This window comes from Buteo buteo, chromosome 1, assembly GCF_964188355.1.
Source record: "Buteo buteo chromosome 1, bButBut1.hap1.1, whole genome shotgun sequence".
Classification (NCBI taxonomy): Eukaryota; Metazoa; Chordata; class Aves; order Accipitriformes; family Accipitridae; genus Buteo; species Buteo buteo.
This window is the reverse complement of record NC_134171.1, coordinates 65322179-65338255: the sequence shown is the minus strand read 5'-3', so window position 1 is coordinate 65338255 and position 16077 is coordinate 65322179. Positions and strand designations below refer to the sequence as shown.

Here is a 16077-nt window from a genome sequence, read left to right as displayed (position 1 = left end):
AGAAATAGATTAATAGTTCATGAACTGTTCTCTTAATGGCCTTTGGAATTGCCTCCAGAGATGCTTAATTTCTGTCGTGGTTCATACCCTGCTTACTTTCCATTACAGGCTCCTTTGATGTAGGGCCCTTCAGTCAGACAAAAGAATATCAATTAAGTAAATTGTGATACACTCACTATTAATACTAAATTATACAAATACCTCCATTATCTACATGCATTATTAGTATTATGGCATGTCTACACATAGGAACTACTATGGAATTAGGTAGGTGTGAATTTGTAACTTTTTCGCACAACTCCCTGAGTAAGATCTCACAATTATACAAAGCACACTTCTGCAAGAGTGAATTAAGCAAAAACTCACCGGAGTGCTCAGTCTAGGTTAAAAGTGGCTACAGGAGGAGCTAGCACTACATTAGTCATCCTGCTCTGCCAAAATCCAGGTGCTGTAATTCAGTCCAATATAAAGAATGTGCAATTAAAAATACCAGTTACGGGCATAGCTTAGCAGTGAAGAAGACTTGGAGAGCACTTTCTGTTACAAAGTGTGGGGAACTGATTTGCAAGTAGTGCTACATGCAACAATCACTATCATTTTGACTGAACTGTAGACTACATTTCAGCAATCTAATCCTAAAAAAAAAAAAAAAAAAAAAAATCAAACTAAGAAACACCCCTTTTGTCCAATTGTTATGGTTAACTGTTAAGGTCGGAAAAGAAAGAGCGCAACTTTGTGACTTGAACAACAGAGGAAATACTGGTGCTCAAAACTATGTGTTTTGGTCTCAAGTCCAGTCACCTCCTAAATACTAACAGTTAAAAAATTACAGTTATGCTCATAATAGTACTTTAAACAGCTCATAACAGTAATTTAAACATCACAATAAAGCCCTGCTGAACATGAATCATTTTAAACCTTTTTCACATGAAGAGATACACATGGAGGTAGAAAGGATTTTCCATTCTTGCATTTAGGAGATACAGAAATGAAATTTTATTGCATATAAAGCTCATTATCCTGGATCCCTTAGGGAAAAAGGGAGGAATATATTTGCATCACGCCCATTTTTCTGGCCTCAAAAATTCTTTGCACTCTCCATTATTATTGGCATACTAAAGAAACTTGTTTTATTGCTGACAAACATTTCTCCAGCAAAACTAGACCACCACCGCTAATTGTAAATACACGCATTATGACAGCTTCTAAAAGCCTAGTAGGGAAAGCTCCTCAGCTTCTCTTGCCACTTCCTAAACCTCTGTAGAGCTATGGCAGTTTCTATCAGCAGGGCATCAGACATATATAATTTTATTTCCTGAGAAGCACTGCTTTAGACATGCTGAATGACAGTCCAGGGGCCATTAGCAATTCCCAGAGAGTGCTGGTAATCCACGGAGAACCATCAGACCTTTTGGGGCTCCCTGCCTTGCATTCAGCTCTTACAGCAACAGGTGTTAGCACATCGGACTGATAAAAGCAAGGAAGCTAGTCTGTGCAACACTTGACCTAGCTACTGGTGTTAGCCCAGAAACTAATTTAGAGCTGAAAAAGCTCTGCAAGAATAGCGCAACATTAACTGTAGTTACCTTTTTGTAGAGACAAGCTTTCAGAAAGAATGCTCTTAACTGAGGGCAAATTACTACCACCTACACATGGCAATTTCAGGTATATTTACTTCCTTGTTCTCCTCATCTCTCCCATCTGTTTCCTCAATTTTTGCATGCCCACATCAAAAGTACGTGTTAAATTTCTTTTCTCCCATCTCCCCTTTCTCTCCCCCTACTTCCTTGCAGATTTGCTAGGGGCACAGGGAGTCTCCAGGCACTCTCCTCTTCAATGGACAGACTCCAGAGGGAATTCAGAATAAGAAAGGAAATTAATTAGGAGTTTCACTCAGCCAGGAAGGGTCCAAGTGTACAGCAGCCAGAGGCAACTCGCTGTTTTGACTGGGTTGTCAAAACATGCACATCAGTGTACCTGTTTATTCACTGTCTCCTTACCCCACCTCTGTACCATCACTCTGGGGATGCTATACAATAAATATTTGTTAAATATTCATTCTTTTTAGCAAATGAGTTCTCAATTTTTGGACCACCACTTTAACTACTGGATCACGTACTGCTTACAGATCTTAAGAGTGGTAATTTTAGCAAGCTTCTTTTCCCCCTCATTCTTATGAAAACCTAACATACCAGTTTTGCATATCATTTAACATAACATTTTATTTATTAATTTTTGTATTTGGGAAACTTGCTTTATGAGATGCTGAAAGAAAAACATGTAGCAGAGAAGTAAGTTTAATTATTCTGCTGCACCAGAGCACACTCCAAATACGTAGCAGGATTCTCACAAACAAAGGAAGACGGAAGATTTTCTGAGCAAAACATCAGAATCTAACACTTAAAAGGTACAGTAAGTATCTGCCACTATTCCAGTCTACTGTGCAAAGGCATGTAGGGCACAATCACCAACCACAGTACTCTGATGATGTGGCCAGAGACAGGATTAACAGCAGTAAGCATGCCTCCCTCTTTTAATCTCTGTCCCTCAACTGTAGCACTCCGACAGCCTGCTTTTAAGTTTGTGTGCTGTCCCGAACTTACACTTCTGAGTGTAATGTAATGCAATCACACCCTGTGACTGGACCAAAAGGTTATTAGCTCTGAGAGGATTTTTTTCCGCCATCTGTATGGATGAATTGTAAAAGGACTGTCTCTTGTGTGCTGTGCATAGGGCTGAGTGACAATGTGCTAGAAGGGCTGAGCTGTCAACTGCTGTGCTCAGCTTGGAGCTGGCCAGTGAACTCCTACAACAGACTATTAATTTGGGGAGTTGACAGAAACACCTGTGACAAAGAGGTGAAAGCAAATTTATTATTACACCTTTTTTAACTGATAACTTGAAACTATCTTAATGTCTTCTCATAGTAGGTAACACTGTCAACTTGGCCTTACAAGACTCGTTCCATTACAGAGACTGGTGATAAAACCAGTTGTCTCTGCTAAAGCCTGTTTCATTCAATACCTTAACAGCAAGATTCCTGAAAAAAATACCTTCATGAGATATCCAATGATCAACAAATACGCTGCATGAAATCCTTATAGTTTTTTTCAGAGCCTTTGGGCTCAGTCTGCTTTGACCATAATCTCATGCCCCCTACCACTCCACTGCATGAGGGAGCATGGCTTTATCCTTTGGTCACTTAGATCCATCAGCATGTGCCCCCAACATTGCTTCTGCCAACCAGGTCAATTCACACACAGGCTGGACATGCAAAAGGGAACAAAGGAGCAAATTGCCTGTAGATCGTGTGGAAATGGTAACATACAGCTGAGAAGTTACAAATGTTAGAAGAATGGCATTTTGTTATTTGCTTCTGAATGTGAGAAACATCGAGAATTTTGTGCTTTTAATTTGAAGAAGCAGGACAATAATAAACTCATGAAGACAACCCTTAAGGACATAACCAAACTTTACCACCACAGCCTAAATGCTGATGAAGCCTCACAGGAGGAGAGGAAAGGGATACTTTGGATGAATCATGATGGGAGCGGACATATGTTGTTGGTAATATTTTCTAAGTTCACTATGCCTGCTCAAGTTTCCCAGTCTGTCTAGATGATTTCTGCGGAGACAATGAGGTGAAGTCTTGTCCTCCATTGCAAAGCAAGGAATTTGGGCTATCAGTACTTAGCCATATAACTGGAATTTGAACATTCTTTAAGGAACTGACAGGAATACCTTCTCAAATGTGAGGACAAGCTTCAAATCCAGACAAAGACAAGCTTCAAACAACAGACAAATCCTACCTAACACGAGCTTCCAAAATAGCATTCAAAGATACTTTAACAGTGTGATCCCACGAGTGTTTAAGCTGACTCCAAATGACACAGCTACAGTGAACTTGTCTGGTATTTTATTGAGCCAGCATTGAGACCTCAACCACCAGAAAGCCAACCCAAAGAATAGCTTTGTGCAGGTTCAGCCCCAGGAACAGACTACCATGGGATGAGCCGAGTGACAAGAGCAGTAAGAAGCAGGGTACAGGAATAGATGGCTGGAAGGTGACAGCAGCACCAAGAATGGTTTTAAACCCATCAAAGAATCAGAGCCAAAATGAGCTGAGCCAAATGGATAGAAACCTGAGCTGCTGCTCTGCTCCCAGAGGAACAAAGACTTTCCTAGAAGATATTCTGAGTAAGGAATTTTGGTTCTGTGTCCAGTACACTAAAAAATGCTAGCTAGTTTTAACAACTCTAATTGTGTGAATGGTTTATGTTTTCTTCCAAGTCTAAGTCCTAATTTCAAAGCAGGTCAAGATCCCTCTGATACATAAACAAAACAGAAATACTGATTTCTTAGCCTGGCATCAGGCAAAAGGAGCGAGGCCTACTCCAGCCTAAGCCCTACATAAAATTCACATGAAGAACCACCTTCCCAGAGTCCTTGCAAAAAGGAAAGAATTTTTTTTTTTTTTCAAGGATCATGCCCTAAAGAAATCACTGCAGTAGCATCATTTGGTCTGAGTCAAGAGTGTTTAATGGCAATCCTCAAAAAGAACAATATCAAAATGAGGAGGATCTATATACACCAAAAATGAAGATTTTTCACTGAAACAGTTTGTCTTATAAACCATCTCAGGCATGGTGAATGCAAAGACCTGAAGATAAGCAAAAAACCACTCTGAGCTGCATTCTTATAGTTTGTGGGTAGACTTGGGGGTAGACCAAGAACTAACCCTTAGAAAGCAATCACTGACCAAATAATCTGAGTTCAGAAACAGATGTGTACAAAGAAGCCTGTTCAAACAAATAAGGAAAACATGCAGCACAAAAATCACTGGAAGCCTCCAGTCAGATCCTGTGAAGACCAAGGATAATCAGAATTGAACACAGAATGCTAAGTACATGGAGTATAAATACCTTCCCTTCTGCCATGCATATTATATAGCCTTGGGCATTGGAGGCAGATGTGGACGTGAAATGAAATTCCTATTCCTCATCAATTTTGAGCAAGTATCAGAAATAAAAATTTATCATGTAGCTGTCATTTTTGCCATTGTATCAGCTGATAACCTTGGAGCGGCACCTTTCCCCACCGCCTTGCTGGCCACCTTCTGCCATGCCTGTATGACTAAACTTTAGGTGCTCATTTACACAGGTCCTTGAACTAGTCTTAGGAATTGTGTATTCCTTTAAATTTATGAGAGCAACAGAGCTTGAATGACATAGGGACTACTTGAGGAGGAAATCAAAGTGAGAAAACTGGCTTACTCTGAGCGAGAAAGCAAGACTTTCTCCACCTCACGATACTGCTGCAGGGACTACTGTATACATCTAGGGTAAAAATATGAATTCCAGTTAAGAAAATACTTATCTCAGAGACTTTGCTGTCACATCAACAGATGTCAGATACTGCTTAAATTGTGAGTCGACTTCAAGGCCTACTGCATCAGATATCAAGGTCTCTCTCATTCAATTTAAAAATTGGAATTAACGTAGTAATCTGTTTGCTTTTCTCACCATTGTGGGGATATCTTGTGCTTGCTGCTAACTGATAATAAAACATGCTCCTTCCTCTTGATCTCTCCCTGTCTCACTTTTTCTGATTTACACACAGACTGGATGTGCAGCAGACATGTTCACAGTAATTAGTACAATAGGCGCCCTGACTGGGGACTCTCAACCTCACCAGACAAAAATAATGCATCCACAACCACCATGTGTAATGCTCCGTTTTAAGTGAATATTTCTCTGAAATGTAAACCTTGTGTTTGCTTCCCAGTATAAGTCCCACGTCTACTTAATACTTGTCTAATATGCATGCTATGACCAAGAATGTTTGAAGCTACCTTCATTATTGTTTCTCAATTGGAATTAAAAAATAATTGCAATATATTTAAGAGACACTAGAGGGAAGCCAAGACATCTCAACAATCCTCTCTAATAATACAGCTTGCAGTCCTAAACACAAAGTTAAAAACAAAAAATCCTTAACGTGGTGTAGAAAATACCAGTTATACTTACTATGTGTAAAGATGCCAAACAAATTATTGATTTACAGCATGGCTTTGCTGTTTCTGTTTCAATAGCACTCTGTCAGGCTCCAGGTTGTTCCCTCTAGGTGCTCCCTTGGTGATGCTGATAGCCTGGGAACTTTCAGTTGTAACACTTGACAGCAATCTCATGAAGCATTCAGACACTATGATAACTTGCTAATATACACTGTAAATACAAGTGGTGAATATGTTGGTGTGTTTTCCTCCTTATTTGCTGTTTGTTACACAGTTGCTCTGGACATATTTTTTTTATTATTTTTTTCCACACTCATCACACTGACAAGGCTATCAGGATGTCTGGTTCATCCCCAGTATGTGTCCCTTCACCAGTGTTACAAAAAGGACTCACTTTCACCCAGAGTACAGAGGTAAGTCACATGCAGATATGGTCAGCAAAACTGGTTTATATTCCTGCTCTCAGCTGCAGTGATCAGGCACAGGGCTTCTTTAGGGTACTCCAAAAATCTCTGGTCATGTGACTGACTTTGTCTTAAGTTCCCCTTTCCCAACTTCTTACTCTGCCACCCACATGTGCTCCCAAACAAGCATCTGTTTAGCCTTTTGCCATTGTCCCCAATTTTGCTGACTTGATATCCTCATTTGGTTTTTACGATATAGGTGTCCTGGTGCTATCTACCCTGGCCATCAATTCTGTTAAATTAGTACTGCTTTATTTTGCCCTTAGCGTGCTGCTGTTTCTCATCCTGCTGTCTTTTCAAAAGCGACGCAAATCAGGGTTAACCATGGGCACACATACCTTAACATATCTGTTTATCTTCAGTCCCCAGCAAGAGGGGTAACAAAAACAAAACCAAAAAACATTTGATATACAAAATAAGCTGATGGTAACACAATGCCAAAAATAGCTTATTATGTTAAGTGCAAGGGAGAAAAGCCTTGATATAAAGCTTGATTGCAACAACATTTCAATTTACCAGTTTAAATACAAGACTTGCATTAAAATATTTCTTGAGATACATCTCTTGCTCTCTAAGGTGATTTTTTAAAAAAATTTATATACACGTATCCAGTTGTAACACTTGACAGTAGTCTCATGAAGCATTCAAGGAGTAAAACTTGATAAGTACACACTGTAGATATGAGTGGTTAATGTCTGTATGATTTCTTCCTTCAAGGGTTTATAACATTATGTTGAGTACTAGCCTCAGACAGGTGACCAGCCACCTGATACAGTATAATACCCCCAAGCCCTTCCCCAAAGTCCCACAGTCTATACTTCCAATGCTCACTGGATCCAGATGGTATTGCCTCTTTCTGGTCTGCGAGACTCCACTGTTAGTTCTCCAAAAGTGGAGAAAAACTGCTCCATTTCCTTCTGCAACATATCATTCCTCTTCTCTGCATCTTCCTTGGCCCGTTCTGCATTACGCATTTTGATTTCTACCATTGTGAACTTCTTCCGCTCTTGATCCAGTTCTTCATGCAGGGCCATCATTTCCGTCTCCAGGGTGAGATTTCTCTGCTCCAAGCTGCGAAAATGAAATAAAAGCAGACAGCTCCTGAGCAGCACACTCCTCTCTCACTCGAGCAGACATACACACCACCAACAAATTCATACAGGTCTTTTCATTCACAAAGCTTAGATTGAATTTTTGAGAGGTGTATCTACAAACCATGGCTTCATCAGTGAACCATTCTCACAGGGAAATCTCTTTGACAGCTCATTTAGAAAATGCCTAATAACAGCCACTGGCAAGGTGCACAGTAGCAAACAGCTCCATCTAATTCTCCAGGAATAGGCTAAGTATCCCTTTTACTTCTGGAAGTGTTGACACCCAGCTCCTGCTGTAGTTGCACTAGTGTCACTTACAGGGTCAGAATAATACCCTGAATGTCTTTGTTTCACTGCTAATCTCCTTTTTTCAACTGATTTATCTGCTGTATCTATTTGCAAATACGGATTGATAGTTTAAAAAACCTGCCATTGACATGGTTTTTGTCTAGAAAAATTACCCCATTTCAGATCTAGCTTTCCAATGGAAAGCATTAGAAATCCAAGTGGTACTGAACACGCAGTCATCATGCATATTAAACATTATAAGAAATGCTCTAACTGTGCTGCATCCTACGCTGAAATAGTGATGTGGGTGAAAGACTGCAATATTTTGTATGCTGCACTTTCGCTGGCAACTGCTGTTACCAGTAGCGCTCTCATGTTGTGATCCAGCTATGACTTGCAGTGCCAGAGGTACCAACGCAAAGGGCTGCTGTGCAACAGGGGTGAGAACAGAAGACAAGTCCTGAACAGCTTTGCTGAATAGCCTTTATTACAAAGAGAGCACATTCAGCTCTGCACTGCTGTGTGGACTAGTTAATGCTAAGCCCAGACTTTGAGGTTATTCACTGATCATTATGGCCATCCATCCTAGCAACCTCATTGTGTGCGAGAAGAGTCCATGCTATCTGTAGACAACGACATGGCTCTCCCTTGCCGCCTTCAACAGGTCTGAGCTGTGAAGGAAAGGCTCAGGCAAAGCAGCAGTGCAGAGATAGAACCGTGAACAGAGGTAACTCCCAGATGCAGCACTCTCTCAAGTGGAACAAGGACCCTGGAAAGGAGTTTCAGCAGTCTCCGACTCCCAAAAACTACAGGTGGAATAAGCCATGGCACCGGTTTCACTGAAAGATGATGCCCAGTTGCCCTTCTCACTCAGTCTCTGGAGAACAGGCATCGACTAATTAAAACATTGTGAGAGCCTACTGATTTTGTTAACTAGATTCTACAGAAACTCACAAGGTTCTGACTATTTTTGATGCCAATAGGATAGCGTGTCACAACTGTGGCAAGCAATTGCTCTGAAACAAACCACTTTGGATCATGATATCGCAAAAGCAACATCAAAGTATGTCAACACTGAAAGACGGGAAACTCAGTGGCAGGCACCCAGTGACTGCAGCTAGTGAAGAATGCTAGCAAGACACCAAGAGGGAAAACTTCTTGGGTTTATTCTGCAAGAGGCAGTCAGATGGTAGACCCAAACAGTCTTACCTTTTTATCCTTGTCTCATACTCTAGTTTTTGCTTGGCCATCTCTTGCTTCAAGCTGGACACGAGGCTGTGCAAAGCACTATGATTGTTAGTACTGTTGGCAACAAACGTTTCACTGTTATCGCTGCTGCTGGTGGCTCGGCTGCTGTGGCCCCCCACACTCCTTCTGTCACTTTTGTTCTCATAGTCACCCGGGTTAGAGAGGTCTTCATGTGGTGGTCCATCCAGCACAGAGTCTTCAAAGTTACCCGCATAAAAGTCCTGCTCAGGGCAGGTGGTGGTGGATGAACGACAGGAGTTGGACTGCTCAGGGAGGGATATTTCACAAGAGGATGTTGACCAGGTGGCACTGTCCACACTCTGTTTGTCATCAGAGTTCACCATAGAGAACTGCTGGTGGACATTGTCATAGGTGGAAAGCCTGTTGTGCTGGCCTGACTCACTCACCAGTTCTTTCTGTTTGTTGTCCCTCAGCGTGACGTAGCCATTAGGCACCCAGCCTGGGGTGCGGCTGTTGAGGGTGTTGCTGTGCCCATCTGTGCTAGAAACACCCATCCGCACACCTCCATTCTGCACGCTGTGTGTGCCCATCTTAGTCACTGGTCCTTTCAGGGACGATGTTCTCCTAGTTTGCAGGGTACAGTTTGGTAAGGTCTGGCTCTTCTCAGGGCCCTCCACAGAACTGCTGAAGGACCCGTTGGTGACTATGCCGCTACCTTTATTAAAAGCAGGATTTTTTTTCACCATGAGCGGTGGGCTTCTGGTGACATCTAGTTTCTGGATGCTGTTCCTGGGGCTATTTGTCTTGCTGCCTGGCAGAGCAGTTGGAGACTCATTGTCCATACTTCCACTTTGGGGAGACTCAGGTTTGTCCCAAGAGCAGCGCCTCATTGCTGTCTCCTTGGTGTTGTTGTTCTCTTTGTTCTGTAGTTGCCCCGCAATCGCTTTCTTTGGCATTTCATTGTTGTTGTTGCATACCTCAGGTCCCATCTGAGGGTCTGCATCCTTGGGAAACAGCTCTTCATGTTTGCTAATCATCACTGACATTAGCTGCTGGACTACTACTGTACCTGAAAGGAGACACCAAGCATGTGGTCATTAATGGCCTGTTTTGTTTAGGGCATAAATATACTTTATCCATCAGATTCCACAAATACTTAGTAAACATTCAGCTTATACAAACATTTATGCAATGCATCCATCTCTAACACTCGGAATGTTTAACATGCCTGAAGTGCCTCCGGCTACTGGGCCAGATCAACACCACCTCTTCCTTCCAACAAACCGAGCCAGCAGGCCCTCTAAGAACAGGAACTTTTGTGAAGAAGCTATTACCGTGACAGCAACTGCATCCCAGGAAGACCACAGAAGGAGATAACAAGTAGCAAAGGAAAACATCATTATAAGTGATGTGTTGCAACTCGACGTGGCGATCATTTTTAAAACCAAAGTCTTATTCTGGCACAGCACTTACATTTAGTAGTTTAACAGCAAATGGGCAGACAAGGGATTTGCATTGCTGGAACACAGAACGTTTTAGTGTTTTGGAGCAAAAGAGAACAGTAATGTGATAAAATTAACTTGATGCGAATGCCTTTAACCACTCTGTGGTGAGACTATAGGCAACCAGGAAACTATACCACATTATAGCACAGTACAGAACTAATGCAGGACCACAGCTTGCTACTTGCTGTAATAAATGGCTACCTTTCCTCTTAAAGAACAACCCCTTGGCGTGGACACCACTTGACTGCACTGTAATTTACACACTAACATTTATAACTAGACTTGGGGTAATAAAGATGTACACCTCTACTTTGTTAAGCTCATTAAGGATTACTAAGAATATTTCAGGAACAAGGTCAAGGTAGTTATAATGACCACCCCATTTTTAAGCTCCTAGAGAGCTTTCAGAGGCATGCTGTGCTCTTCTAATCAGTAATTTCCCACTGTGCAATATCGTTTCACATCAACTCCTTTGTAATATTCTGGATCTTTATACTGCACCCTTTTAAAATACTACTACTAAGAGCCAATTCAATGTATGTACTTGACAACATCTTTTTAGTGTTCTTGTTTATTTGTTTGCTAAGGCAAAAATCACACATTAGAACTGTGCAGCAGGAAAATTCACTTAGTTACTCCCATGGCACGTTTAGCTGTATTCCTTCTGAGAACATTAGCTGTTATGTGCAGAATTTTACTATGAACATTGCACTGTACTCAGGCAACTTTTACCACTGCATTTGACAGGAAAAAATTGCCCCATGATTGGAATTCTGGAAAATCTCTCTTCAACCAAAAAACCTCAACTCCTCATCCCCATTATAGAGGTATGGTAATCCATAGCTGCGTGTTTGACTTTGAATGATTGTGCAAGAAAAGCACTCTCCACAAAGCAAACAGCAATGAAGAAGGGTGGCCATGAGCACTAGTCGATGTACAGTCTTTGGTAAAAGCTCCTATATGCCATCATTTTAGTGCTAGGGCTGTTGATAAGCAGACTGGAAGGCCAGACAGTTGCTTTCAAGAACTGGAAAAACATATTATTTTCCCTTTCCACCCAGATTCAAAACAAAACAAAACAAAACAAAAACTTTCTTGCTCAAACTTTAAAAAAACCCCCAACAACAAAAGAAAACACCCCCCCCCCCCCCCCCCCAACTTTAGGAAGCAGCCAGTTCTGGAAAAATATAAACCTAGAAAATAGTATTTTATTTAGGAATGGCTAACTCGTCTCTCCCCGTCCCAAATCTCCATTCGTCTCCCCTGCCCCAGGTAAGCTGAAGATACACTGTATCCCCATCAGTAAACGTCATCCTGTGAGATACTGTTCTCATTGACTTCAGTGGTATAAATCAGCTCTTTGACATCTCTCTCCAATTCCAGTCTATTAAACAATTTGAAGTACTTTTTGTACTACTTAATGCAAAAGCATGGGAAAAAAAGGGACAGTTTGCTGTTTGACCAAGAGAAACATTCACAGCCATTATCTACCAGGCTGCTAAGCTCTACAGAAGTGTCAGGGTAAAAGAAGCTACTATTCCAGTCAGTCTGGCAGTTCTGTAGGTACAGAGACACAGGTTGAAAGTGAAGTGATAGGTAGTATGTGCGCGTGTGCATGCACACACAAAAAATGTAACTCCTGCGAGAGACATGACAAGACAGTTGACGAGGAAGGAAACAAAGCAAGACTCTTCTGTTTCTCTCTCAAAATACCATGGGGAGATGATGCCAGATGTGTAAACTAGGACTTCAGTGACACAGTGAAGCTTATCTCTGCCCCCCCGTATCAGATAGTCACAGTGCATTTGAGACAAGTATGTATAGAAACCAGGGGGAAGCCACAAATGCAGATTTAAAGCTGCACAGGTTTGATGATACTCATGCGCAGTCATAATAAACATGCACATAAATTGGACACTTGCTCTTGCAAACCCTTCTGAGTCAAATGCATGATCAAACCATTCTCTGTGACAATGAGAATCCAGATGTTAAAGTGAAGATGATGATTAAAAACCCGTTCCACGTTAGAAGGTTTTCTGGCTTGTCTGAGCTACTGTTCAGACAGCTAAACCTGGGTATTCACTGCTTTCATACATGGTTTGGAAATGCCATGTTTCTGTTCACAGCAACATAGTCATCATGTTAAGAATTAAAAGGAAGAAGGACAGAATGTAAGACTTCAGGAAGCCAAGTAAATGAACAAAGTATATGGGGAATTGTTGTATCTGGGGAAGAGAAAAAGCATCAAACTCACAGATAAAGAATAAATCCACACACTCTCAAATAAACTATGAACGCTGCATTTTTGAGTTTTGGTAAAATTTTCAGTGCAGGGTCTGTGTAGAGCCCTGATTTCTGAGAAAGTTAGGTAAATCCTACATATTAAGAAAAAAGCGTTTGGAGGGAGAAAAGGCATTCTGTACTTTATGGAGAATTAAAGTCACAAAGATTAAGCCTAAGAGGAAATTATAGGAGGATATTGTCATGGCTGTATTTTTGTCTTAATCACAGCAAAATGCTACAGCTGAACATTGCTGTAAATAACAGAATGCAGCTGACAATTTTATCACTGTTGTGCAAGAAGGCATGTAATGTACTACTGCCTTGGGGGGGATTCTATATGGGTCACTGCAGTATGAACCTGTACTAACTTTTTCTCATCCTTAAGAACCACAGGTAAAATATTAACTGCACTCCAACCACACGTGCTGAATAAGAACACGCCATATTTGCAGCAAGTTTTGAGAGAAAAAGTTCATTTTTAGTGAAGTTGCCAGGGCAGCACAATGTCATGCAAAGTCTGTTTGCAATGCTGCACATTTCAGTCACTTTTACAGTAACCTGCAAGATTTAACCCAGAAGTTCATTCAGGTTGAAGAATTCTGTGTCTATAAAACAGATATACGGAACTTACTGCACATACTACATGGACTAGTATTTACTGTTAATAAACATACAGACATTCCTTCTTTCTATTACAAGTCATGTACAGTAAGCTCACCCTCCATGATAGTCAGAGGATCTTCCACTTTGGGGCGAAGGATGTTGGGGCCAAAAACAGTAGCCAGATTTTGCACACTCATTTTGTTTATGCCTGAATAAGACTGGACTTCATCAAGGAATCTGTGAGGGAGAAAGAGGCGTTTAAGGAACATGTAAAAAGGAAAAAAAAAAAAAAAAAAAAAATCAAAGCATGTGATGGTTTCTTAATATAGTTCAAGTATTCCATTCCAAGTCCTCATGGAACATCTTGAAAGCTCAGGGCTATTCTCCTCAACTTCTTCAGATTTTCTTCAAAATTATACATTGATAAAAAAGATTTAAATCTCAACCTGGACTGACTACAAGATAACTCTGTTGAAGATGGTAACTTTCTCCAGCATAATTAATCAACTACTTGGCCCATAAAATATCCTCAAATTGCAACTATGTAAGACATGTTTTTTAAGATCTTAGACGTATCCATGAAACTAATCTATATACTACAAGACATACACATTTTTCAAGGATACCATGCTTCAGGAGTGCACAGCCAAGGCCAATAACTGCAGTTATAAATGGGAAAACCAGGGTCCTATAAAGAGGACAGAATATATTCACTTCTGCCTTCTAGCTTTTCTTCCTTTCATAAGCAGGCTGCACTCAGCAAGTCATAACTATGCACCTTGATAGAGCAAATCAGTAATTAGTCATGCAGTAAACCTGTATTTTTAGTGCATTCACTTAAGTTCACCAATCCTCTGACTGTGAGTAATGCTTTTCCTTCAGGGCTCACTCACAGACAGGTTTGTCAGCTCACAGTTATAAATACCATTGTGATATTCTTGCAAGAGCACTTACCTACAGATATATTTCAGCAGATTGTAATTGACAGCTGGCAGGCTCTTCACTTGCTTCACCAGTTCTTTCAGGCCCTTTAAGAGGTTTAAAAAAAAAAAAAAAAAAAGAAAAAAAAAGTGGGGAGATACAGTTTCTTAGTATTTTACCAGTGATTCAAAAAAATGTCAGCAATTCCAAAACAATAAACACATCACTGAAACTGCAGTGTTAAAATGCTATATACAGGTTACCATCAGGAACAGCTTGTAGAACCTGTTTTGGATGGGGAAAGCTATATTTGGCTAACAAGGATTAGCTCTGGATAAAAATAAACAAGTAAATAAGTTGGTTTCATCCTGTCTTTCCCTTCTCTTTCACTTTCTTTTTTTGACCAGCAGCTCCATTCCTCCTCCTGCTGATAACAAGGCTGAGGCTTCCAGGAACAGTTCTGGTTTGAACTAGTTGGCATTTTCATATGAGAATCTGTTTGGGTATTTTACCCAGTTCTGGTCCGTACTAGATTCAGACCAATAAACAGTTATTTCAGTTTGTGCCCACCCTGGGAATGGGACAAGTAGAGTATCACACACTCATTTCTGTGTGGAATGAACAGCCCTGTGGAAACAGACCCTGGCTATGCTCCTTACTGACCAGTGCCTTTAGACTCTTTTTCAGTATGGGGTTTCAGTACTTTGCTAGCATCAGAAGAGTTTTGATTAAAGTATGTTATGAAAATAAATGCAAATCAAGACAGGTGGATCATGATAGTGCACAAGTTTGCTGATTGTGGGCTAAGAAAGGAAACAAGATGCACAGCTCTCTCCCTTAACAGTGACTGCACTTTTAACTTTGGCATGGAGAAAGATCAACTGAAAATCTAGTCAGACAGCCTTATAGCTGGACTGCTAAGCCACCATAGAGGACTGCAGTAGCTTATCACCCATAGCACTGATTTTTCACAAACTGCCAGCACCAACTCCAGCACCAAAAGGCCACTGTAATTTGAATCTTGCTTTCAAAATGAATTTAATAAAGTGTTTTGTGGCATAGTTGCAGAGGAACTATGTAAATAGACTCTGGACTAAGCCGATATAAAATGACTAAAAATTTAATCTGAAAATGAGTATCACTGCAAGTATGAACTGCCTGATGACCAACTGCGAAGCTGTCAGGTGGCTTTATGTTGAAGCTAGCAATGGTTAGACATATACAACACACACAAGCAATAGCTGCAACTCTAGCTCTGAGGATCCCCTGCCATAAATTGTGTGAAGAGCAGCTCAAATTAAACCAGCTGAACAACCCACTCCCACCTTTTGCAAGCAGCTGACAAGAATCTGCAAGCTGTAAAGGTCAGCAAAGAAACCAGTCTAATTTCAGTGGGTGTAAGAGATAATGACCATAGAAGACAGTTTGCCACAGATCTTTCTCCCCACCCCCACACCCCCTCTGCCCCATTCCATCAGATGGGAACAACTGCCACCTCTGCTGTTGGTAGTCATCAACTGAAGGCTCAGAAAGGAGACAATCTCTCAGAAAAGAGGAGCTCCTACTCATTTTAATCAATTAGAAGATTAGGTAGGAGGGGTTCCAGTTCTAGCAGGATTTGAAATGTCGAAAAGGAATTAAACAGAAATAACCACCTTAGAAAGTTAGGGGAGTAGACTGAAATCAACAGAATGAGC

The 16077-nt window shown here is 40.9% G+C and overlaps 1 protein-coding gene across 9 annotated transcripts in view; it reads right to left on the bottom strand.

The window, feature by feature from the left end:
• Nucleotides 1-6812: 6812 nt before the first annotated feature.
• Nucleotides 6813-16077, bottom strand: part of ARHGAP24 (Rho GTPase activating protein 24) — a 227030-nt gene continuing 217765 nt past the window's right edge. For all 9 annotated transcript variants that reach the window (XM_075034049.1, XM_075034059.1, XM_075034078.1 and 6 more), the window contains 4 exons: nucleotides 14414-14487; nucleotides 13575-13696; nucleotides 9069-10137; nucleotides 6813-7548 (listed from right to left, as the gene is read on the bottom strand). In XM_075034049.1, coding sequence (XP_074890150.1) covers nucleotides 7305-7548; nucleotides 9069-10137; nucleotides 13575-13696; nucleotides 14414-14487 — 1509 coding nt within the window. In that variant the 3' untranslated portion in view covers nucleotides 6813-7304. The remainder of the gene's footprint in view (nucleotides 7549-9068; nucleotides 10138-13574; nucleotides 13697-14413; nucleotides 14488-16077) is intronic.